This window comes from Choristoneura fumiferana, chromosome 9, assembly GCF_025370935.1.
Source record: "Choristoneura fumiferana chromosome 9, NRCan_CFum_1, whole genome shotgun sequence".
In the NCBI taxonomy this organism is placed as follows: Eukaryota; Metazoa; Arthropoda; class Insecta; order Lepidoptera; family Tortricidae; genus Choristoneura; species Choristoneura fumiferana.
This window is the reverse complement of record NC_133480.1, coordinates 13,526,573-13,553,009: the sequence shown is the minus strand read 5'-3', so window position 1 is coordinate 13,553,009 and position 26,437 is coordinate 13,526,573. Positions and strand designations below refer to the sequence as shown.

At 38.5% G+C, this 26,437-nt stretch overlaps 3 protein-coding genes across 4 annotated transcripts in view; 2 read left to right on the top strand and 1 right to left on the bottom strand.

Moving 5' to 3' along the window:
• LOC141431356 (uncharacterized protein CG3556) overlaps positions 1-26,437 on the bottom strand; it is a 306,784-nt gene that overhangs the window by 215,943 nt on the left and 64,404 nt on the right. The gene's annotated exons all lie outside the window — the stretch shown is intronic.
• Positions 1,357-5,400, top strand: LOC141431511 (uncharacterized). Its single transcript, XM_074092698.1, has 5 exons — positions 1,357-1,413; positions 1,500-1,995; positions 2,075-2,443; positions 2,702-2,872; positions 3,929-5,400. The coding sequence occupies exons 1-5, from the start codon at positions 1,357-1,359 to the stop codon at positions 5,398-5,400; spliced, it is 2,565 nt and encodes an 854-aa protein (XP_073948799.1).
• LOC141431510 (uncharacterized) lies at positions 6,926-9,655 on the top strand. Its single transcript, XM_074092697.1, has 2 exons — positions 6,926-7,519; positions 8,201-9,655. The coding sequence occupies exons 1-2, from the start codon at positions 6,926-6,928 to the stop codon at positions 9,653-9,655; spliced, it is 2,049 nt and encodes a 682-aa protein (XP_073948798.1).

Here is a 26,437-nt window from a genome sequence, read left to right as displayed (position 1 = left end):
AGGTTATTTTGATTGCTAAGCGTGCTCTGTCCCTTTTAAAGACTGGGTCCGAGACTGCAGCTTTAATCTCTGGATTAAGAAGGGGGGCTTCAAGAAATGGGCAGTTCTCGGGAATTAAATATTTTTTATATAACTCAGAAGACCAGACTGGATGGTATGGCTCCAGCGTGAGGAAATATCCTTGTGTATATTATCTATTTTTTTTTGTTTTTATTAGGGTCTTCCCCAAGAATTTCCAGAATGTCTTCATCCTGTGATGGCCCTGCACTGGTTTCGGGATCCAGAGATTGGACTACAGGCTCTTCGACTGGATCAACCGATTCGGTTGGTTGAGTAATAATTTCCGTTACTGGAAAAAATATATATTACCATGAATAAGTCCATGATAACGATTTCGATTGCCATATTTAATAAGGGTTTGGAATCGACAACATATATCCATAATAGTAGGATTAACGCGTATTTAGATTTAAAACATGTAAAATAATGACACTATAATGACACTTGGTTGTTGTGTTGGGTGCGTTCAGAAATATACTTTGAAACAGTAAAGTTCGCTTTATACCATCTGAATTGGGTACTTCACTAAAAATAAAATCAGCAACTCTTTATCATTGCATGCACATTTGGTCGGATTGTTACATCTGTATGATACACCCAATTCAGACTTCGACATGTTGTACTGACAAATTGGGGTAAAATAACATAATCTGTATACCCTATAACGCCTGAAAAAAAAGTTTCAAAACTTGATTTGTCATTCTGTCACCATTATAATTACCATTATTAGTGCACGAAAACATTATTTATCTGATTCTGTTTACAATGCCGAGGAGAAAACGACCAAATATAGGTCGTCGAAGTCGATCAAATGTGCGACGAGCTTCCTCGCGCGCTAATCGCACTGATGACCAGCGAGAGACTGATAATGATAACAGTCGTATTGGTATGGCAGATTTGCGTTCTAGCGTGAATAACAATGAAGTGGATAGGCATAGAATGGCACGAGTTCGGGCACATCGATCACAACAGCAGCGAGCACGGGAAAATGAAATTGATAGATTCCGCAGACGCAATGCTCCTGTGAACCTGGAACGAGGAGCATTCTCCTACGATCCCGAAATAAATTATAGTGGCGACAAATCTGTAAAAATTGGGGAAATGTCAATCATTTGTCAACATTGTAAAGCTTTAAAATACAGCGGTGAATCTGCAGGATTATGTTGTGCTGGTGGTAAAGTAAAATTGCCACAATTGGTCCCACCACCTGATCCATTACACTCATTAGTTTTTGGGATGCAAAATGACTCTAAACACTTCTTGGCCAACATCCAAAAATATAACAATTGCTTCCAAATGACGTCGTTTGGCGCAACGCATATTGTACAGAACAGTTTCATGCCTACTTTCAAGGTAGTATACCATAATTGTTTTTTTTTATAAAATTCTAATTTTTATATGTATCACAAATAATTTAACAAGATCATAAACAATTGCAGATACAAGGACAAATTCATCACCTACTGGGGGCACTGCTGCCAGTGCCAGATGCGGATCATCAATTCTTGCAAATTTATTTTATGGGCAATCAAGATGCGGAAGTTGATAGGCGTTGTGCTCATAATCCAACAGTGAAGCGAACCATTGTCCAACAACTGCAAACGTTTCTTCATCAGAACAATGATTTAGTGAAAGTGTTCAAAATGGCACTGGATCGGATGCCATCAGACAGCCATAATATTGTAATAAGAGCCGACAAAACACCTGTTGGTGAGCATGCAAGGAGGTTTAATTCACCAACAATAGATGAAGTGGCTATTGTCGTTGTTGGAGAAAATTTGCAATCAAGAGATATTGTGCTTCATCGTCGGAACAATGAATTGAAGCGTGTGTCTGAAACGCATAGAGCTTATGATGCTTTACAATACCCATTAATATTCTGGAAGGGAGAAGACGGATACCATTTTAATATCAAAATGGTTAATCCAACAACAGGTAGTTAGATTAAACGAAATGAAATAATATTTTTAAAATTCAATATATCTATGTCATTGTTTATCATTTGTGATTCCAGGTGCTGAAACCAACAAAAAAGTCAGTGCTATGAATTTTTATTCATACAGACTTATGATCCGTGAAGGTGAAGTAAATCACATTTTGATGTGTCAACGGCTTTTTCATCAGTTTGCAGTTGACATGTATGTCAAAATTGAGACTGAACGATTGACGTACATCCGTCTAAACCAACAGCAGCTTCGATCTGAAGAGTACATTCATCTTCGCGATGCTATTAATGCCGATGGCAATGCAAACAATGTAGGAAAAATGACAATTTTGCCGGCCACTTACATTGGAAGCCCGCGCCACATGCACGAGTACGCGCAAGATGCGATGTCGTATGTTAGAAAATATGGCCGCCCAGACCTATTTATTACATTCACCTGTAACCCACAATGGATAGAAATTAAGAAAGAATTGCTACACGGCCAAACACCACTTGATAGGCATGACATAACTGCCAGAGTTTTTAAGCAAAAATTAAAATCTTTAATGAATTTCATTATAAAGCATCGTGTGTATGGCCAAGTACGTTGTTGGATGTACTCTGTTGAGTGGCAAAAGCGTGGTCTGCCACATGCGCACATATTAGTCTGGTTAGTTGACAAAATAAGGCCAGAAGAAATTGATTCCATCATTTCAGCCGAGATTCCCGATGAAACAGTTGATCCAAAATTGCATGCAGTAGTAACTAAACACATGATACATGGACCATGCGGAGTTTTCAACAACAACTCACCCTGTATGGTCGACGGCAAGTGTTCCAAGCGATACCCGAGAGACTTGATTGCTGAAACCATCACGGGAAATGACGGTTACCCATTGTATCGTCGGAGATCAGTTGCGGACGGTGGGCGATCTGTAGTTGTGAAGATAAAGGGACAAGACTTTCATGTAGACAATCGTTGGATTGTGCCGTACTCGCCTATATTGTCCAAAACTTTTGAAGCTCACATCAATGTGGAATTTTGTAACTCTGTCAAATCGATAAAGTACATATGTAAATATGTTAACAAAGGTAGCGACATGGCCGTTTTTGCTGTAACAAATACAAATGACGAAGTGTCTCAGTATCAGATGGGTCGTTATGTAAGCAGCAACGAAGCTATTTGGCGCATATTTTCATTTGCGATTCACGAAAGACACCCTACAGTAGTCCATTTGGCAGTTCATCTAGAAAATGGACAACGAGTGTATTTCAACCCCAGGAACGCTGTGGATAGAGCGGCACGTCCACCTTCGACCACATTAACAAGCTTCTTCTCAATTTGTCAAACTGATGATTTCGCTCGCACTTTGCTGTATGCTGATATGCCACGCTATTACACATGGAACGCATCATCAAAGTCGTTTCAGCGTCGTAAACAAGGAACACCACTTGAAGGACATCCAAATGTATTTGTCACAGATGCTATAGGCCGTATATATACAGTACATCCAAATAACGATGAATGTTATTATCTTAGATTGTTATTGGTGAATGTTCGTGGTCCGACATCGTTTCAACAATTGAGAACAGTTGATGGACATCTGTGTGCGACTTACCGTGAGGCGTGTCAACTATTACAGTTGCTCGAGGACGATTCGCATTGGGATAATACGCTCAAGGATTCCATCATATCTACATCGCCGCATCAAATTCGAACATTGTTTGCGATTATAATATCGACATGTTTCCCGTCGAATCCGGAAGATTTGTGGATGAAATATAGGGATGACATGTCTGAGGATGTGTTGCATCGTGTGCGTTGTCAAACTTTGAATCCTACACTACAAATTACTGCGGAAATTTACAATGAGACATTGATCATGATAGAAGATATGTGTTTAATGATGGCAAATAAAGTATTGTCGTGTTTGGGCCTGACAGCACCCAATCGTTCTATGCAAGATGCATTTAACCATGAGTTACGAAGAGAACAACAGTACGATACTGAAGCATTGACCGAAACAGTTCGCACAACTGTTCCCCAATTGAATGAACAACAAAGGATTACGTACGATAGTTTGATACAAGCTGTTAACAGTGGATCTGGAGGGATTTACTTTCTTGATGCTCCCGGGGGTACTGGAAAAACGTTCCTAATTTCATTGCTATTGGCAAAAATCCGATCGCAAAATGAGGTAGCCCTAGCATTGGCTTCTTCTGGAATAGCTGCAACTTTGTTAGAAGGTGGACGAACTGCACATTCGGCCTTAAAATTACCACTAAACATGCAAATCAACGAAACACCAGTATGCAACATCGCCAAAAATAGCGCAATGGCAAAGATTCTCCAGATATGCAAATTGATAATTTGGGACGAATGCACAATGGCCCACAAGAGGTCGCTGGAGGCACTGGACAGGACGTTAAAAGATTTACGTGACAACCAAAACATTTTTGGTGGAGCCATGATTCTGTTGTCAGGTGATTTTCGTCAGACTCTTCCAGTTATTCCTCGATCAACTGTTGCTGACGAACTAAACGCATGCCTAAAGTCATCTTATTTGTGGCGGCACGTAAAGACACTCCAATTAACAACTAACATGCGAGTGCTTTTGCAACAAGATCAAACTGCGATTGTGTTTTCGAAGCAGTTGCTAGATATTGGAAATGGCAAGGTCACAGTCGACACCTCGACCGGATTAATAACATTTCCCACAGATTTCTGTCACTTCACAGACTCAAAAGAGGAGCTTATTCAGCGTGTTTTTCCGGACATAAAACAACTATATAATAACCATAATTGGCTGAGTGAACGAGCAATATTGGCGGCAAAAAACAAAGATGTCGATGATCTCAATGCAACCATTCAGAATTTCCTTCCAGGAGAGTTGTTTACTTACAAATCAGTTGACACAGCTACAAACCAGGATGACGTAGTCAACTATCCCACAGAATTTTTAAATTCATTGGAATTGCCTGGACTACCACCACATAATTTGCAATTAAAAGTTGGATCTGTTGTCATCATGCTGCGTAATATAAATCAACCGCGACTTTGCAATGGGACGAGACTGGCTGTGAAGAAGCTAATGAACAACGTCATCGAAGCCAAGATCATCAAGGGCAAATACAAAGGAGAGGATGTCTTGATCCCGCGTATACCGATGATTCCAACGGATTTGCCATTCGATTTTAAGCGTTTACAATTTCCCGTGCGTCTGGCTTTTGCGATGACCATCAATAAATCGCAAGGCCAGTCGTTGCAAATTTGCGGAATCAACTTGGAGTTTCCCTGTTTCGCGCATGGTCAATTATACGTTGCGTGTTCGCGCGTCGGAAAACCATCATCTTTATACATTTACGCACCGCAAAAAAAGACAAAAAATATAGTCTATCAGAAAGCTTTAAATTAATTAACTGTATAACCAGCTACTATGTACAGCGTGGACGTCTTTTGGCCGATATGATGATGATGATAACTGTGGTGTATTTAATGTAGACAAAAATATTGTATTAATTTGCAAGATTTCTTTAGAAAATTTAAATAAAACACATACATATACACATAAATTTATAAATTACTGAGTATGTGTCGTGCATTTGGGTATATATGTTGTTACTAATTGTAGCAAACTCCTTGGAGTTTTATACTTTTTTTGTTGTATTTTTTTGTAAAGTTCTTTTTTTGTATATTTTTCTCTTACTTGTCATTATTGCGCTGTGTTGTGTGGTTGTGTTATCGAGTATATTTTAATTTCATCATATTATTTCTTTGTTTGCTTTTAGTTATTTATTACAGTCCACTCATACGTTTCATTTTGGTCCTTCGAGCCGGATGGTTTTGTGAAGGTTACTTTGCACTCGGATAATGAAATGCAGTCGACGGTCATGTTGGTCACTCTCTCGTACTGGATGGTCGTTTCATTTATTGTACCATTGGACATGGTGAACCCTATCCCGTGCCCCACTCGGAAAGGTGTTAGGTAAACCAGTTCTGATGAAGAAATAGCATTTGTTCTTTTGTATCGGGACAGAACTTCTTCGCATTTTGTGTAGTGTAGGTTGGACAAATCTTTGAATCTTTTAACTTGGAGGATGCTGTAAGCAGACACTTCCTTAACTGTCGGACGTTCGGTGCATACTGGTAACTTGAGTAATTCCATTTTAATTGTCTCGGGGAGCGAATCCGTAAGAAGTAGAAGAGATCCACCCTCGAAGATGACAGACTCAGTGTGGCAATAGGAGTGGCTTCTACAGCCGGAACTGAACGAAACGACAGGGAAATGATCCCCTTCGATTGAACCACCAATAATAGATTTATGCTCATCGGGAAATACATATCCGTTGCCATTTCTCAATTCCGTACAGTTAGGAGGAGATGAACTCACGGATATCCAATACATATTTGGATGTACACTTGTACAGTAGGATGACGAACATTTCCCTCGATGGAATAAGGAACTTAATATGTCCATGGAGAACGGATCCCAAGGTAATGGAAACCCTTCTACCTCGACGATTTTGACTCCTTCAACATTAGTGGTTCCAACTTTGCAAAGAGGATATTTGGGGAGAGGTGGAGTTGCACCTAACTGATGTTCTTTTATAGCGGCAACACACTCTTCTTTTGATATGGGATAAGGATCATTGGAGCCCTTAAAAGCAAACCCAGTATACCCAGTTTCGCACTTGAAGTTCATCATGTATTTCTTGCAGAGGTATCCATTAATGACTAAATTTTCCTTAAAAGGAATTTTTAGGTCGATAACAATTGGATCCCATTCGGTTATCGTGTGATAATTTTTCCGAGAGGGACGTATCGGCATAACCGCTGATATTAAAGAAATGTTTCCTCAGATTCGAGTAAGGGAGAAGGACAGGGATGCTCTTCGATATCTGTGGAGATCAGAAAAAACGCAACCACTTAAGGAATTCAGGATGACAGCTGTCATTTTTGGCGCGTGCTGCAGCCCTTTCATAGCACAATACATAAAAAATAAAAATGCTTTAGAACATAAACGAGCGTATCCTAAAGCTGCAGACGCCATTTTGTTTAACCATTATATGGACGATTATATAGACTCTCTTGACAATGTTGACGAAGCAGCCCAGCTAGCATCCGATATTGTTACTGTCCACAGTGCCGCCTGCTTTGAGATGCGAGGATGGATTTCTAATGAGCCTGCGGCATTGAGCCTCGTACCAATCGATTTGCGAGCCCCTCAACCATTAGAAACTGATCTTGTCAACGCCTCTAGCGGCGTTCGAGCGCTAGGAATGGCTTGGAACCCAACCACTGATAATTTAGGATTCCGTACTGGTTTATCTGAAACCATTCCCAGCCCTCTTACTAAACGTAAAGTGCTATCACATCTCATGCGCGTATATGACCCTTTAGGTTTACTTGGACCTATAGTCGTAAAAGGTCGGATCCTATTTCAACAAGCGTGGAGATTAAATATAAATTGGGACACTGCACTTCCTCAGTCGGAAGCATCAAAGTGGTTTGATTGGTTTCAAGAACTGTCGACGGTATCTTCCTTAAAATTTCCTCGTTGGTATTCTAAAGCAAAAAACTCTGAGCCATCTTTAAGAGAGTTACACGTTTTTGCAGATGCAAGTGAGCTTGCATATGCCTGCGTTGCTTATTGGCGTTTGATATACTCCGATGGCAGCATCAAGCTCACTCTCATTTCGAGCAAAGCAAGAGTCTCTCCCTTGAAACCAACATCGATTCCGCGCTTGGAACTTCAAGCTGCTTTGATCGCTTCTCGCCTCGCACTTACCATTAAGGACAGTCATCGCAAAAAACCTGTTCGCACTTTTTTGTGGACGGATTCGATAACTGTTCTTAGTTGGCTCCGAAGTGATGCACGAACGTTTAAGCCTTTTGTGGCCCATCGCGTCGGGGAAATTACTGAAAACTCTTGTATACATGACTGGAGATGGGTCCCAACAGATTTAAACGTTGCAGATGATGTCACACGTATGAAACGATTGAATTTAGATTGCAATCACCGATGGTTTATAGGCCCTTCGTTTCTTTTCGATCCACCTGAGGATTGGCCTATTGAGCCAGCTGGTCAGGCTACGATCGAAGAGGAACGAAAACAGTCTTTTGAACCTGTAGCTGTACATCTAGTAGTCACCGCAGATCCTACTCATTTTAGTGATTGGCTACGTCTAATTCGCGCTACTGCACGTGTTTTGCAGGTCGCGGCCAAATTCCGATCAACTTTGGACCGCATTAGATCTCCTGTCACTAACAACGCTGTTAGTGACCGCCGTAATGCGAGCGTCTCTACCTCCACCACTCTTCTACCCCTATCGGCCGAACTAATGAGAGCTGCAGAAGAACAAGTTTTGCGACGTGTCCAATCAGAATGTTTTGCAGAGGAGATCCGCTGCATCGAGAATTCACAGCTGATACCAAAATCTAGTCGTCTCACCAAACTGTCACCCGTGATGGGAGAAGACAAGCTGTTGCGCTTAGCCGGCAGGATTAGAGCTGTTGAAAACGTTAGCACCGATGTCAGATCCCCCATACTATTGGATGGTTGCCACCCCGTCGTCCGCTCACTGGTAGTAAATTTCCACAAGAGGGCAGGACACGCAAACCATCAGATGGTTATCAACGAGATACGGCAGAAATATTGGATTCTTCGTCTGCGGAATGTAGTGCGATCCGTGTCTAGCCAATGCCTATTCTGTCACATAAGGAAAACAAAACCAATTAACCCTATGACTGGAGACCTTCCACAGCAACGACTTGCTCACCATCGCCGACCATTTACATTCACTGGCTTAGATTACTTTGGGCCAATCAATGTCACTATTGGAAGAAGACATGAAAAACGATATGTAGCCTTATTCACGTGCATGACCGCCAGAGCCGTTCATTTGGAGCTTGTCCACAACCTTACCGCCGATTCAGCCATTATGGCTTTACGTCGTTTTATAGCCAGAAGAGGTACCCCAGAAACTATCTACTCAGATAATGGTACATGCTTCATTGGTGCCAACCGAATTTTGAGAGATTTTTACCGACCAGAAGTTGAAGATTTTGCTGCCAATAGAGGAATAAAGTGGAGTTTTATACCGGCAGCTTCTCCATTCTTTGGAGGTTGTTGGGAAAGGCTGGTGCGCTGCGTAAAGGTGGCACTGAATGCCACATTACACGAACGTGCTCCTAAAGAAGAAACCCTTTTAACCCTTTTGCTCGAAGCGGAAGCCATAGTCAACTCACGACCGTTAAGCCATGTGTCCATAGAAAGTGACGAAGAGGAAACACTCACACCCTTTCATTTTCTCATTGGATCATCCTCTAATCAAAGCGTACCAGGGGGCATGGATGACACGGATCTGCTCAGAAGAGCTGAATGGAGGAAAGCACTGAGATTAGCAGATCACTTCTGGGAAAGATGGGTGAAAGAAGTACTCCCAACCATGCAACCCCGCCAGACAACTAGTGAGAACAGCAATGTCAATCTTAAAATAGGAGACATTGTAATCATCGTAGATGAAAATCTACCACGGGGAACATGGCCGCGTGGACGCGTCGCTAAACTCTTCCCAGGCAAGGACGGGGTGGTGAGAGTGGTGGACGTAGCTACTGCGGGGGGCTTGCTACGTCGGCCTACGAGAAAACTGGTCAGGGTAGCCACTTAAGGCTCTGCTAGCCTTGACTATCCTGGCTAGTTCTGTGCATTCATGCACAAGGGGCCGGAATGTAGCAAACTCCTTGGAGTTTTATACTTTTTTGTTGTATTTTTTTGTAAAGTTCTTTTTTTGTATATTTTTCTCTTACTTGTCATTATTGCGTTGTGTTGTGTGGTTGTGTTATCGAGTATATTTTAATTTCATCATATTATTTCTTTGTTTGCTTTTAGTTATTTATTACAGTCCACTCATACGTTTCACTAATACATACATATATATGTCTGAAATAAAACACAATTTGATACAATTCAATTTTTTTTTTATTAAAAACGATATTAATCATTATATACGGTACGAACCATATTTTCTAAAAATTCCGCGATTGACACTTGAATCGGCAACATCTCAATTAATCTAACAGCAAAGGCGACCCGGCTTGCTAATGATGTCTTGACTTGGCTCGCCAGGACTTGATGGTGTGGCGGAAGGAACCAGAATATTGCAGATGTTGTGCTCCTGACTTTCTTCAATCTCATCCAAATCCTTTAGTTCTTCGGCAGTTAAATTAAGTTCTGAAAATGTTATTCCTTCAGATGATGACACAGGTGACGATGATGGCATTGTTGAGACGAACTTTGGTTTTAATAACAGTTGCTGTTTCACTCGATTTTTTTGTTCCTTAGCCCTATTAATTCGTATTATTCGGCTCAAATTGTGACCGAACTTTATACAAAACTTGAAGGTATCGGCGGTTATTGTGAAACATTCGTCGCATCTTAACAATGTTTTTGTGCAACTAGGACAGGTACTACTATTGTTCTGCCGGTCTATCCATTTTTTACAAAAGGGACAATGCATTGTTAAAAGTTAACTATTACTTCTATGATAGTTTTGAAATATCAATTATATATTCTTGGAAAGTTCGGTGACAGTGACACTGACAGTCAGTGTTGCCAGTTCTACTATTACGTTTAGTAATGCAGCGTAATCGATACAGACAAAAAAATTTGGCTGGTACCTTATTTGTCAACATAAGTGTCTATAATCTAATATAATGTCTCATGAAAAATAATTATGAACATGTGTCGTGCGTTATTTGCCCACTATAAAGCCGATACTTAGACTATCTGATGATGCCTTTATAAAGCTACCGGCTCTGAAATACATAAAAAGTTAAATAGTGTAAGTTTAAATGAATATGGCTTATATTAAGAGGTAGGTAAGTGATACGAAGTTCACCGGGTCAGCTAGTTTGTTATAAATATTAGTAGGATTTCGTCAGTTTTTATAAGTACCTATTTCTCATTCAGATGCACTTATCAGGACTAAAACCTTAACTAAATTTTTCCCAGCACACTTAAGTAACTAGCAACTACAACTACAAGTAAATATATTGTTAAATTATCAATAAAGTGATACGTACCGTTCACCGAGAATTCCCATACCGCACCTTGTCGCAACGAAACAAGTGTACGAGTACTCCCTCCCGCTGTGGCACACGGCGACTGAACGGCGGAATATGTATGCGAATCGCTCCGGCCACAGACGAAGTGTCGCAACACGCAGTCTGTCAATCTGTGCGTGACGGAGGTATGTCATTGCGTCATCCTGGATACTCACAGCTCTTCCAACATCTGCAAAAAAGCCCGCACACACGTTTTCCCGTTAAATTTTTGATTCAAGGAATTGATCGACTGGTTGCGATCTCCTAACACACGTACGACATCTTCTAGGCCATAAGGCTCACTATCTGGGCGAGTCACAGAGCCGCTCTTAAACGTATTAAACATTGAGTCCATTTTAGTTAGGTATCGGTTAAGCTGGTCGGAAAGTACTAAATGAGTTTTGAGGTCTGCCTCTTGTTCGGGGGTGACACGCGTCAGGCGGTAGTAAATATGGTGACAAGAGGCCTGAATACGATTCATTTTCTTTAAAGTTAAAGTTTTCGCAGCAAATAGGGAAACAAACTCTGCGATTTTCCCACTCAAGATGTCTAATTCTGCGGATATATCACCAGAAAATTCCTCAATTTCATCAGCAGGTACATCACGGGCGAGCTCATGTATCTGCTTCCTCAAATCGTTAAAATTTTTACCGGGTTCATCACCACGAATTTGTACCTCATACACAAGCTCGTCCTGATGCAACAAGTTATAATTGATAGGTCTGTCCTCCATGACAGAAGTAATACCTTAATCTTAGGTCAACAGTCCGTACGTGGAAATATAATAAAGGGGTTGTCGACCACCAAACTTCCAAAGTACAAAGTAGAAAGAAAGAGAAGAGAGCTAATGTTCAATGAGCATCTGATCATTGAATACAAGTTAAGCGTGTATCCTCCTTCAGGTCCCTGTTCGGGCGCAAAAATTGTGACGCTGTCTCGCTGGCGTGACAAAATAAACCGACCAAGAATAAGCCACACAAGTATATTCCCGAGCTTACGCTCAAATAATAAAAGAAATGGTACAACAACCAGTACCTACTTAGAGTTAAGAAAAGTAATGGGGTAAGGAACGCCGGTCGACAACCTTTTATCTTATAGCTAAATACAGTGACTTAATACTATAAATATATTAAGCACAAACAACAATACAATAACTATACATGTATGTGTGTTGTGCTCCAGCAGATGTATTTATTCGACAGCTCCGAAGGCAGTTCAGGTCCTGCGCCTTCCTTGCCCTTGCTGCGTGGCGATGAGTAGCTGATGAATACCGGGAATCCGTGTGGATTGTTGAGGCTTCCGACTTATTAAAAGCGATGGGTAACTTCTGTCACCCATCTTCACGTTCACACCATTTGGATAGCCACACAGTAATAAAAATAAACAATATATATCGTAGTAGAATTAATATAGTCCGGTCACGGAGAGCGTCCCGATCAAGAAAAAAAACTCCAGCGCACCAAAGACTAAGGCGGCCGCGGTCGACCATCCAGTCGCCCCCAACTCGGCAGATTGGACGCGGCAACCGCGTCGGGTCATTCATTATAAAATAAAATAAAAAGTCACAATATACCACAGCGGCGTATTCAATAATGAGTAAAATTGAAGCTAATTAAAATGTTATATGTTGTAAGTAGTCTTAGAGACCGAATCGAGTCGCGCGAGTGAACGCTGCAGTGCTAAAAATGCCGAATTGTTTAGTTTTCTGCTGTAAAAAGAGATCTGGGACATCAAGCTTGCAAAAAGATTCGATAACAACATCCAGTCCGCTAATCCGTACACGGATCGGTCAAGCGATAAATCCGACTTTTCGCCGATGAGCAACTTAGTGATGATGTTACTGTCAAATGTGTGAGTTTTGAGTCATGTGTACACTAATTATTAGTGTATTGTTGGATTATTTATGTGTTAACAACGTCATTAACACGAACTTCAAGTCAAGATTAAAAGAGCTAAGCTTTCTACATCGAGAGACGGAGCCCTATTGGTCACTGGAAAACTACCTCAACTAAAGCTACCCGAATTATCAACTCTGGGACCAGTTTTCTTCGCAAGTGGACAGTCGAAGACTCAATGATGTAGATAAGGTTCTGTATTTGACTTCAGCCCTAAAGGGGGAGGCCAGGAAATTAATTGAAGGTTTAGGAACAACAAAAGATAAGCAATGTAATGCTGCAGTATGTATGAGAGTGATGACTAGTATGAAGCTGTCCATTTCTAACTGTGTGTCATGGCGGATATGACGAATAATTATAGTTGTTGAGTTAAAATAATTTTTATTTTGTTTACACATTTTTATTTTTATTTTTCATCTTATCTAAACTCAATTTATACAATAGTTTCCTATTTTGAATCAGTATAAACGAAGTAGGTAAGTAAGTAAGTTGAAAACATGACTTTTGTTCATAAAGATATTGAGCTGTTCTCAGTGTGATCTGATAGGTTTAGGTCTAAAACGGATAGGGTAAAAGAAATACTGTACATTTAAGTACCTATTGTAAGTTGGTTTTCTAGTTCTACTAATACAAAAAAACACTAAAAGTAACTGGGTTAAAACTACCGGTTCGCCGGCCAATACCCCTTATCGGCCACTTCGTGCATTTCCTTGAATAATAGAAGTATAACAGAGCATCTTTTTCAAATTTGCGCGCCATTCGATCTCGACGAACTTCACAACTGGTTGTCCAACGAGACGACCTCGAAATTTCAAAATTGGGGCCTCAGTCGCCATTTTGAAATGTCCTGTGCGGACGCGTGCCAAATTGTGCGAAAAAAACAGGAGTAGATTGATTTAAAAAGGTAAGTTTTAAAGTATTAATGTTAATGTTAAGAATTTATTTATTTCTCAAAAGATAACAATCACTTATAATGAGAAATAAGTAACAATAATTGCTTAAACTATTCACAAATGAGCATACAAAAGCAAGTTGAGGTATTCTAAACTAAGACATCCAGTCGACAATCATAACAGGTTCGAGAATCAGTTGACGAGCCGAAGATAATTAAGTATAAGGGCCAGGGGGGGGACAGTCGCCTATACCGTACTAATTCATGTCGATAGCCCCGCCATCTCCTTTATCTAACCTAAAATAAAACAGATTGTTGTCGTTTGTTTCAGATAGATGTCACTGAAAGCTTGAGATCACAAAATTTTATTTATTAAAAAATATTTTGTCGTTGATAATTACCGCAAAAATGAACTTTATTTTCGAAATTGACAATCGTATTGTAATTTCTAATATAAAAGTCACATAATTGTATCCGCTCAGTCGTTACAAATATTTTGTGTAGCAACCCTCTATGTCAGGCCAGGCGTCTATTCGCGCTCAACAAGGACAAGATGGCTACGTTACAATCGAAACTCAAGTGCTCAGACCACATAAAAAGTAAAGACAGTGCTGCAAACGGAACATTGAGGCTGGTTTAAACTTAAGAAGACTGAAATCAAGCGGTCTCACTTCTCTTTGCAGCCCTGTTTTTAGTTTTTATGTGGTTTGAGCTGGGAAGTAAATCCAGTAAAGTAAAAGAATACCTGTGACTATTAATAGCTATACGTATGGATGGATATATACATCAATGGTACTAGTTAGGAAATGCAGACGGCGCTTCAAAACCGTCTGCATGAATGAGACGAGAGAGGGCTCTCTTTTCCCCGTATATTATACTACTCTTTGATAAGGGCGCGTTCTGATTGTGCGGTAAAATTATTTATCTTGGGTACTTTTTAAAATGTAACACTTGAGTTTTTTCTTAAATATTGCTAGGGAGTCGGCTTCTTGAATGTTCTTAGGTAGAGCATTGTATATTTTTACCCCCTCACATTTATTATTATTATTATTGTTTACATAATTGGTGATTGGTTTGCGGTTATTATACACACAGAGCAAAAACAAAGAGGAGATGTGGTAATAGGATTTCCCTATGAAACATCGCATGACACTGCGGGGTGAGGAGTTGTGGAACGCTGCCCACTTCTAGCTTCGAAAAGTTGTGTAATATGAATAAAATAAGGGTTAACATTTTTACTGATTTGTATGTGTACTTACATACTTAAACTTTCCAAGGAAGCACAAAATAATAGACAAATTTTATAAACGAACATAATTTTATTTACAAATTCAATTACCTACGAAAATAACAGTTTTGGTTAGTTGTTGTCGTTTGGTTGCCCTATCGTTTTGTATGGTTGCGAAATGCTTAAAACAAATATCTATATATTTTTCTGCTATAGATTTAATCAGAAGTATAATATGATTAACAGTCAGTGATTGGTCAAACATACGGTTGGCCGATTGTTTGAAACAATCTTGGCCAATAAGGGACTTTAATGTATTCGATACAATTTTATATTTAGGTACGGAAATTAGGAGAATTCAAAGATTGCGATTTAGCACAACGGATACTGCATTCGGTTCGTATACATATATATGCTCAATACTTTTGGCCAAAGCTGTAAGTTAATGTAAAATCGTAAAATCCGCCAGATCACGAAATTCCTAGGCATATCGTGAAATGCCGCCATTTCATGAATTGGCTAAGGGACATCTGCCATATCGTTCATAACTCACCGTTTAGCGATTTGCCGTGACGTTTAGGCAGATTATGAAATTCCTAGGAATATCATGAAGCGCCGCCATTTCATGATTTGGCCAGTTTAGGCAGATCATGAAATTCCTAGGCATATAAAACGCCGCCATATCGGTTCTGACACTTCGCCGGCCGCTGCCGCGGCACGCTCGCTTCGCTCGCTCGGCTCGTGCGTCGTGATCACAATTGACATTTCATTTTAAAAACACTTCAAAATGAATATATGATTCAAAGCATATTGCCTCCTGAACACTATACTATATTTATAAAAAAAATATATAGCTTAATAAAATAGTTAAAAAACAAATAAAAATAAGGTCTGATTTTACCCATTCTACGACATAAACGGATAGCCTGTGCCTTATGTTACAAAAAAATAATCTCTGCTGTCACAAATTTGAATTTGACATTGACATAATGGTTTACTATCGATGTTAACGACTGTAACATAACGAAGTAAAATAAAATTGCCTACTATGGAGAACCCGCATGGATTGAAGAGGTGTATATTCCTCCTAAGTACACCAAGTATAAACAAGTTGTAACAATGACTTTTGAAGAAACCGGACAAACATTTCTTCCATGTACCGTATAAAAATAAAGCGGAGTGGTGTCGAGCAGTAGGAAAGAAGTAATTTAAAAAGAGACCACTAGTCATCTGTGAAGACCACCTTGATGTAAGTTTTCGTATTGACATGATAAGACATTGTCACTTTTACCTGTTTATTAAATACACTTATTCTTCAGCACAAAGATAATATAGTTATGTCTTAGTTATGTATTTTTGAATTTACAGTTGGAGTATGAAAAATAACGAGTCATGGATCATTTCTAAAGGTAATGCCAAACTGAGGCCTACTGTGCCAGTTTTAAAAAAATATCCAAACCTACAGAAACTATAACTCAAGATAAACCAGGCTCATCAAGTGTCAAAAAAATAAAAGTGACAGACCTTTTTTTGAAGATGAACCAGAACCATCAAGAGCATCAAAAGAAAAACGTATAGAACCATTTTTTGAAGCCAAGTCAGTAATGTGCAAACCAAAACCTGCTATAATATCTACACAAATAAGTCCTGATACGCGAGACTGTGCTATTCAATGTAATATTTTACCCATGAGAACAAAAGCAAAAGACGCCCATGAGGCAAGCGTTGCATCTCTGCCTGCCGTTAAGGGTAGTAGTACATCCGAAGTGTCTGAATCAGAAGCAAGTTATGAACAATCCACTATGACTAGTTCTGCGACACACCCTATAATTTTAAATGGTAGATTGTTTTATGTTGAATCTTATAAAAAAAAGCCTTTCCAATATATTGGAATACCCAAGAAGTTATATTGAGTTATAGACTGTTTATGTCATGCACACAAGGATATTACAAAGCTAGGTTGTATTATTACATTATATAAAATAAAAAGCAATGAATGTACAGCCTATATAGATAATGCCGTGCTTATTGCTTGTGGTGCAATAAATATACAGTCTCCAATAGTAAAAAGGGAATAAATAAATGAATTTATTACACATGTTTTGATGTTTTTATTTGCCTAACACTGATAAAACGAGGGTTCATTGGGGGTGCAAAATTTTAGCACCACGAATTTCAGCAGCATTGAATGATTCATTGTTACACATGTACTGCATCAGCATAAAGTGATCTACATTTGGTAGATTTGTGCTGTTTGCAGCACTATAGCCGTCGGGAATCCTCATATCGGTAGTCCTTTTTCGGCGCCAAATAGTCAATGTTTTTTATCGTCCCAATCGTTCGTCGTATCCGTGTAAATGCAAGGTGTCGTATTTATATAATGCAGTATCGGTATCCCTTATCACAGCCAAATTCGTCGATAAAATCGTTTCTTTTTAACAAATAGTACAATTTAAACAAACAACACACCACAGACATACTCCAGTGACAATGGCAAAGTCAGATGTCATTGTCAATATCCGATCACTTTTCTTCCGATCATGGTAAGACAAAGGTGATAAGGCTATTCTTGCGTAGAATTGGAGTTACGCCCTTTTAGAATAAGTAAATATTGAAAAATTAATAACAAATTAAATACGAACCCTAGAGAAATAAATAAACTATCAGCGTATTTGTCTTTTTAAACCAAATACACTGAACCAATAAAATTTAGGGCTCAAAAATATGAAATGTTGTCAATTAATACTAACCACTCCTCGCTTCGCTCGTCGTACCTAAATTTTTCTATATAAATAAACAACTAGTGAATACTTTTATACCAACAAAATACTAACGTAGTGGCACCATTAATCGACACTTTAAGGAGGTAGTGGGCTTCATTATAAAATTAAATGTAATTTAGTCATCTTTAAACCAAAAGTAACGATTGAGTATGGTAAGGTATATTCTTGAGATAAGAATAGGATGTATTATATTTATTAACTATACACGGACTAGAAAAAAAACACAAAAAAGGAAAAGTGTATAAATCTCCAATAGTCGACACCTAATCTCCAGTAATCAACATCCAGTCATCGACAGTTACCAGTTACTGTCGGTAACTGTACTGTCGATGACTTATTACGAATGGAATAGTCGATAACTGGGTGTCCCCAGTTATCGACTATTACCTATAATGTGTATCTGCCAAATCACCAACCCCTTAGTGGGTCATTAAAATAAAATTAACTGTTTAATAAGTATTCATTTATTAGCCCAGTACAATGTCCATATTTCTCTAAAGTGTATTAATCATACAATACACATATACACACTTTTGTAACTATAATAAAAAATATCAATATAAGTAACAAACAATTGTCAAAAAGTTTAAATTGCAAAATCAACAATAATATTTACTGTAAAGTTATTCTTACTTAACTAATTATTAAATATTTATTAGTAATAAAATCGCTCTTTAAGTTCGCAATCAAATATCTATTTGAAAACAATGTTTCCTAACCTGTTCGGTAATAATTATGAATATAACTTATGAAAATAACTTATAACAATCAGTCATACCTAGTAGTAAGTAACTACCTTGTACTAATATAATTTCTGCAGTCTATAACATGTAGTAAATTCAATCAAAAACACAACTGACACGTAAATGAGATCTTTTTTCCATTTGTAAGTAGCTTTTGCGCATATATCTACGAGATCTTTTTGTAGTAAATATTATTTAGTTAGTTTTTTATTAATTATAAGAGATCTTTTTATAAAGATTAACTAATTAGGTACCTATTGTCGTTATGAGATCTGTTTTAAAAGCCATACATATTTGGCAAATATTTATCCATTTCTTAAATTCTATAAAACCCTCTCTTGTTTAAACATATAGGTTCCTTCCATTATTTCCTTAAGCTTATAGAAAATTAAATCGGGCGGGTTAGGCCATTTAAAAGAATTTCGAGTAGTCAATGTCATTGTACTTATTTCGTACTCGTTCTTTCTCAAGCTTTCTATCTTACCAGGAAAATACTCCCCTTCATACTTAATTATTACGAAATTTCCTAGCGAAAACTGTTTTTATTTGGTTTAGTTGCTTTTGAAGATGCAATTTTACTTATAGACAAATTCTCTAAATCCGAGTCTATAGAATCACAGTCTATTTGATTCTTTGTTTTTGTTATTTTCTCTTCGTCATCTTCTTAATTATAATTAATATCACTTTCAGCGTATGACATCTCCACATCTGACTCTTCTGAAGTCGAATCTTCTTGAACAGTTTTCTTAGTTTTTTTAATCTTGCTTTTATTGTTCTTTTCATTGGTTAACTGTTCTTTTAATTTATTTTTTTCTATTCTCTGTCTAGCTCTTTCGTCTTTTTCTTGCTGTTTTTTATTTTTCTCAGCTTCCTTTTTCTCGTGATATTCTTTCTAAGCTTTACTTGTTACTGTTGATGGAATTTTCTCTCGTTTCATTCTCTTCTTATTACTATCCATCCAATTTTCCGGCCAAAACAAACTCCTCTTAAAAGGAGATGGAACAATCACTCCCAAAACTTTTCCAAAGACTTTTGTGGTATTGTGTACTGCGGTTCCATAGTACTAATGATAGGTTGTTGAGATAGGTCATTTCCTATTACTTCAGGGAAACTGGATGAAGATGAAGGATTCGGTGGTGGAAGTGCTTGATCGAGTAATGTATTAACTGTGGAGGTATTATCAGGTTGTTGCCTTTGAGGATCTCCTGTTACTTCAGCTGAACCGATGGGTGAAGTAAGTTCCGGTATTAAGACAGGTTGGTTAGTAACAGTATCAGTCTTGGGGACATTGTTAGGTTGTTGCATTAGAGAATGTTTTGATCATTTATTATTTTTTGCACACTGTCTAGTAGCGAATCTTTTGTCAGTGGAATATGTCTTTCAGATAACGCTAATATCCACTTTTCCAAAATGTCTTCTTCCTCTTTAGTTAAAACTGTGCTCGGTCCCATAGCGCAACCCATTGTTGTTCTTCCCGAAATTTTATCATGGAGCGTAATCCTAGGTACTCCGAAACGTTTTGCAGCAACTGCAATCTTTTCGCCATTTTTTACAGATTCTACGGCTTTTTCTAACTGATCGGGAGTAAATTTTTTCTCGAGCCATCTGTAAGAACCAATCATCGACACATATTATCCAATAATCGTCACTTGTCGATTACTGGTAGGTCGACTTTAATTAGTTTACTTCAAATATCTACCAAACACGCAAAGTAAGAAGAACTATATTCGCTTGTCAAATGAAAAATGTTTCAAAAAATTATTATCGACACTTGTCGATTATTGGAAAAGTCAGTTTGTGAAAACCAGTGATCGACACCAACATTTTACTAATATCAAAATAACGGTAAACTTTCGTTATAGCAAAAATCACTCCTATAGTTCTTATAATAACCCGTGAAAAACATAATATTCAAATAAATTACAATACATTAGTATAATTAACAAAACAATGTACTCACTTCCTTAAGGATTTCACTAAGAATTGTTCTTATTTTCACCGGTACTCCAGCCGCAATCAGTTGTCACACCGCCATTTTCAAACAAAATGGCGGATTTCGCTCAAATGTCAATGGGAGCCAGTCAAAAGTGTGCTATCTATGGTACAGTGTTGCCATATTAAGAAATCGGTTTCCTACTCTTATTTTATTGTATCAAAAAATAAAGTGGTCGGTTATTGGTTCTTGTCGGTCATTGGTGCCACTACGTTAACCTCTAAAATACGGGCAGACGCCCATGGTTTTTTCACATGTGCACAGAATCCGTTTGATTAACATAAAAAGAACGGAGCTGATGTCAAAAGCTTCTTTTGCACTTCTATTTTGAATTCAATCACTATTTTCGGTTTAAAGATCATTTTGTTGCGACGCCGACATTTTTCACGCGCAAAACAAACACGGCCGGTCAGCTGGTCACGGCCGCCATTGCATACGCAGCGCCACCAGTGGCCAAATAGGAAACTATTTTACGATGTGCCGGTATAGAGCTAGGAATATCGACGAATGCGTTGCTCTAATCGATCTGCCGTATTATTTCTCAGGCACATGGTGATATGCCTGGCCAACGTTTAGGCATATCATGAAATGGCGGCGTTTCACGATATGCCTAGGAATTTCGTGATCTGGCGGATTTTGCGATCGGCCGCCGACATATATACTCCAATAATTATTCGTGATAGACTTATATTCTTTAAAAAACTAAATGTTTATTAATGGTTTTTAAAGAAAATAAAAGTCGCATAATTATTGGAGTAGACACATAAACTTATATATTATAATTAACAGTTCTAGAAAACAGACCACTTTTTTAATTTTCATTACATTTTTATGGAATAATCGAAAAAACTAACAAGAATGCAAGTTGCCAGGGCTCAGGCCTGGAATGTCTGTTTTCCTAAAATGTACAATTTTCAAAACGTCTGCGTTTTCACAATGTTAGTACCTCTATTTTGTCAGCTTTCTCAAAATGTCTGCTATAAAAATGTGTACAATCTCAGGAAGTCGTCTATTCATAATGTTTTACATTCCTATAATATTAGCATTACCATAATTTCTGCTTTCCCGTTATGTTCACTTTTTTAAATAGGCTATAGTCTGCTTTATTTTCAAATCAATGTTCTAAATGTAAAAGGTTTAATTCCTTGCATACCTACTTACTCTTTGATAACATAAACACTATACCAAATATAAAATTACTGGCATTCAAGATAACATTAATGACCGTTTCGTACCCGAACGAAGGGATTTGCGTAGTTCAGTTTTTTACTAAAATCAATGCTTATAAATGTGAAAGTAACTCAGTCTGTCTGTCGTTTACTCTTTCACGGCTAAACCGCTGAACCGATTTAGATGAAATTTGAAGACCATGATTGAGACATTTTGGGAATAAGACTTTTCTGGAAAGCCAACGTTATAAGAAGGCGGATATTTTGCGGTTGCATACATTTTGAGAATAAGCAAAAAAAGCGAACATTATACAAAAAACTGTCATTCTTGGAGACAGGCAATTTCAAATAGCTGAAAATAAAAGTCTATCACGCATAATTATTGGAGTAGACACATAAACTTATATATTATTCTAGAAAACAGACCACTTTTTTAATTTTCATTACATTTTTATGGAATAATCGAAAAAAACTAACAAGAATGCAAGTTGCCAGCTCAGCAGGTATAAAACGCTCTTTCCTCGACAAGTCTGATCCAGCTTCTTCTAATTGTGTGCATATTTCTTGTATTCTCGTAAAAAGTTCTTTTAATTATGTTTTCTCGTTATACTTAATTCACTTAACTGTCATCGTAAAAATAACTTGCTTCTAACTCCTTTTTCTTTAAATACTTCTTCAAATTTTTAAACATTTTTAAAAGCAGTGTCTTTCCTTACATATTCTAAGTGGCTGTCGGCTACCGTGGAAATTAAGATGGTCTGTGCCCGCGCTCCATCTTCGAGTTTGCTACAGTTTTCGAATATTTTTCTTCTTGAATTGCCTAGATGCACATGTTTTCCTTTAATACATTTTTTAATACTAAATGACCAATTATTGAATCCATCTCCTTCGAATTGAACAATATTGTATTTGTATAATTTTCTTTGCTCTCTGCCATTTTTTCTTGACTACGCAGCTTAGTCTACGCCCGTACGCCGACGAAGTGTATATTTTCCTTCACTTTTTACTCGCAGTACACATCTGGGCCCAAAACTATTATTATATTTTTATGAGGCGCAGGTTTTCCTCACATTAAAACATTATCATTGTAGTTATACTTCTTTTATTTTGTAGGGGCCCAACCAGTTGCTACGTCAGCTCATGTGCAAGTTCACTTGTACTTGAATATGAGCTGAAACGGCGTTTTACAATATTAGAGGCTAGCCAGTCTGCTCCCACCTGCCGTCGCGGTTTACCGCATTCCGGTTTTGTAACTTGTGTATTGTGAAATCTAAATAACTGTAAACTTGAGGTGTTTTATTAAACTTTAATTGGTTAAAATATAATCTATAATTTATCGCCTGTTAGGGAGTCCCAACAATTTCTTCAAAAAGAGCATAGTGGTACAGACTTTTCCTTTTGACAGCTGCGCTACCACGAGCTTTGATTTAATGTGGTATACTACCCTTGGTTTTCATTTGGCATGAGAAAAAACGTTAGTGTTGTATTATTTCAACAAAATGGGATAGGAAACATATGCCTGCACATGCAGCTTATTCAACTGGTGTGGCGTTCCTCGTAAATAAAAATGAACATTATCAGGGGTTTTGTCGCCTCCTGAATGAAATAAACAAAGATGTCACGAAATAATTTAATTGACACAAAAGACAAAGGAAAACACGTAGGCAACAGTTTTACCCTATTTTAGATTCTAAGCTACGATTTCGGGTGCAAAATAGCACGCGCGCATGTCAATGGCAAGCAACAAGCGTGGACCACGGTGACAATGACAAGGCAAGTGATGCGCAGCAGTTCTCGCTTGGAGCTCGAAACCGTAGTGTGAGCCGATGGACATAATAATATCGTCCTGTATTCCTCCCTGTAGCGGGACTGCCCCGCGGACGATCGCGTATAAGGTAATGTCCTGATCACACGTACCGAGTAGAGTGGCGAGAGAGTGTCCTCGACGAGTGCTCGGTTCGTGTGTACTACTAACGCTCGGGCTCGGGCCAATAGCCCCCTCCTCCTCCGCCGCCCCGCCGTGGCCCACGACGTAATAACAATACTCCGCGAGTCACACTCGACTAATCAAAACGAATGGGGATGCCAGATGACCCAGATGGTTCAGGTTTGGCGGGATTCTCCCGAATTTTAGTATGTGCTCCCGACTGCCAACAAAGTCAAAAAAATCATCTATTGTATTGTATTGTTTTACGTTTTATGATTTTTTTTGACTTTGGGGCAGTCGGGAGCACATACTAAAATTCGGGAGAATCCCGCCAAACCTGAACCATCTGGGTCATCTGGCATCCCCATTCGTTTTGATTAGTCGAGTGTGACTCGCGGAGTATTGTTATTACGTCGTGGGCCACGGCGGGGCGGCGGGGGAGGAGGGGGCTATTGGCCCGAGCCCGAGCGTTAGTAGTACACACGAACCGAGCACTCGGTCGAGGACACTCTCTCGCCACTCTACTCGGTACGTGTGATCAGGACATTACCTTATACGCGATCGTCCCGCGGGCAGTCCCGCTACAGGGAGGAATACAGCGGACGATATTATTATGTCCATCGCGCTCACACTACGGTTTCGAGCTCCAAGCGAGAACTGCTGCGCATCACTTGCCTTGTCATTGTCACCGTGGTCCACGCTTGTTGCTTGCCATTGACATGCGCGCGTGCTATTTTGCACCCGAAATCGTAGCTTAGAATCTAAAATAAGGGTATAAACTGTTGCCTACGTGTTTCCCTTTGTCTTTTTTGTCAATTAAATTATTTCGTGACATCTTTGTTTATTTCATTCAGGAGGCGACAAAACCCCTGATAATGTTCATCTTTTATTTACGAGGAACGCCACACCAGTTGAATAAGCTGCATGTGCAGGCATATGTTTCATATCCCATTTTGTTGAAATAATACAACACTAACGTTTTTTCTCATGCCAAATGAAAACCAAGGGTAGTATACCACATTAAATCAAAGCTCGTGGTAGCGCAGCTGTCAAAAGGAAAAGTCTGTACCACTATGCTCTTTTTGAAGAAATTGTTGGGACTTCCTAACAGGCGATAAATTATAGATTATATTTTAACCAATTAAAGTTTAATAAAACACCTCAAGTTTACAGTTATTTAGATTTCACAATACACAAGTTACAAAACCGGAATGCGGTAAACCGCGACGGCAGGTGGGAGCAGACTGGCTAGCCTCTATATTGTAAAACGCCGTTTCAGCTCATATTCAAGTACAAGTGAACTTGCACATGAGCTGACGTAGCAACTGGTTGGGCCCCTACAAAATAAAAGAAGTATAACTACAATGATAATGTTTTAATGTGAGGAAAACCTGCGCCTCATAAAAATATAATAATAGTTTTGGGCCCAGATGTGTACCTACTGCGAGTAAAAAGTGAAGGAAAATATACACTTCGTCGGCGTACGGGCGTAGACTAAGCTGCATAGTCAAGAAAAAATGGCAGAGAGCAAAGAAAATTATAACAAATACAATATTGTTCAATTCGAAGAAGATGGATTCAATAATTGGTCATTTAGTATTAAAAATGTATTAAAGGAAAACATGTGCATCTAGGCAATTCAAGAAGAAAAATATTCGAAAACTGTAGCAAACTCGAAGATGGAGCGCGGGCACAGACCATCTTAATTTCCACGGTAGCCGACAGCCACTTAGAATATGTAAGGAAAGACACTGCTTTTAAAATGTTTAAAAATTTTGAAGAAGTATTTAAAGAAAAAGGAGTTAGAAGCAAGTTATTTTTACGATGACAGTTAAGTGAATTAAAGTATAACGAGAAAACATAATTAAAAGAACTTTTTACGAGAATACAAGAAATATGCACACAATTAGAAGAAGCTGGATCAGACTTGTCGGAGGAAAGAGCGTTTATACCTGCTGAGCTGGCAACTTGCATTCTTGTTAGTTTTTTTCGATTATTCCATAAAAATGTAATGAAAATTAAAAAAGTGGTCTGTTTTCTAGAATAATATATAAGTTTATGTGTCTACTCCAATAATTATGCGACTTTTATTTTCTTTAAAAACCATTAATAAACATTTGTTAGTTTTTAAAGAATATAAAAGTCTATCACGAATAATTATTGGAGTATATATGTCGGCGGCCGATCGCAAAATCCGCCAGATCACAAAATTCCTAGGCATATCGTGAAACGCCGCCATTTCATGATATGCCTAAACGTTGGACAGGCATATCACCATGTGCCTGAGAAATAATACGGCAGATCGATTAGAGCAACGCATTCGTCGATATTCCTAGCTCTATACCGGGCACATCGTAAAATAGTTTCCTATTTGGCCACTGGTGGCGCTGCGTATGCAATGGCGGCCGTGTTTTGCGCGTGAAAAATGTCGGCGTCGCAACAAAATGATCTTTAAACCGAAAATAGTGATTGAATTCAAAAATAGAAGTGCAAAAGAAGCTTTTGAACATCAGCTCCGTTCTTTTTATGTTAATCAAACGGATTCTGTGCACAATGTGAAAAAACCATGGGCGTCTGCCCGTATTTTAGAGGTTAGTATTTTGTTGGTATATAAAGTATTCACTAGTTGTTATTTATTTATATAGAAAAATTTAGGTACGACGAGCGAAGCGAGGAGTGGTTAGTATTAATTGACAACATTTTCATATTTTTGAGCC

Excerpts from the sequence above, each read along its gene's own strand:
- LOC141431511 (XM_074092698.1), top strand. The coding sequence starts at position 1,357 with ATGACGTCGTTTGGCGCAACGCATATTGTACAGAACAGTTTCATGCCT. Across the intron at positions 1,996-2,074 it reads AATGGTTAATCCAACAACAG|GTGCTGAAACCAACAAAAAA; the intron begins GTAGTTAGATTA and ends TTGTGATTCCAG. Across the intron at positions 2,873-3,928 it reads AACCATCACGGGAAATGACG|CACCCAATCGTTCTATGCAA; the intron begins GTTACCCATTGT and ends TGGGCCTGACAG.
- LOC141431510 (XM_074092697.1), top strand. The coding sequence starts at position 6,926 with ATGACAGCTGTCATTTTTGGCGCGTGCTGCAGCCCTTTCATAGCACAA. Across the intron at positions 7,520-8,200 it reads GGTTTCAAGAACTGTCGACG|GTCGCGGCCAAATTCCGATC; the intron begins GTATCTTCCTTA and ends CGTGTTTTGCAG.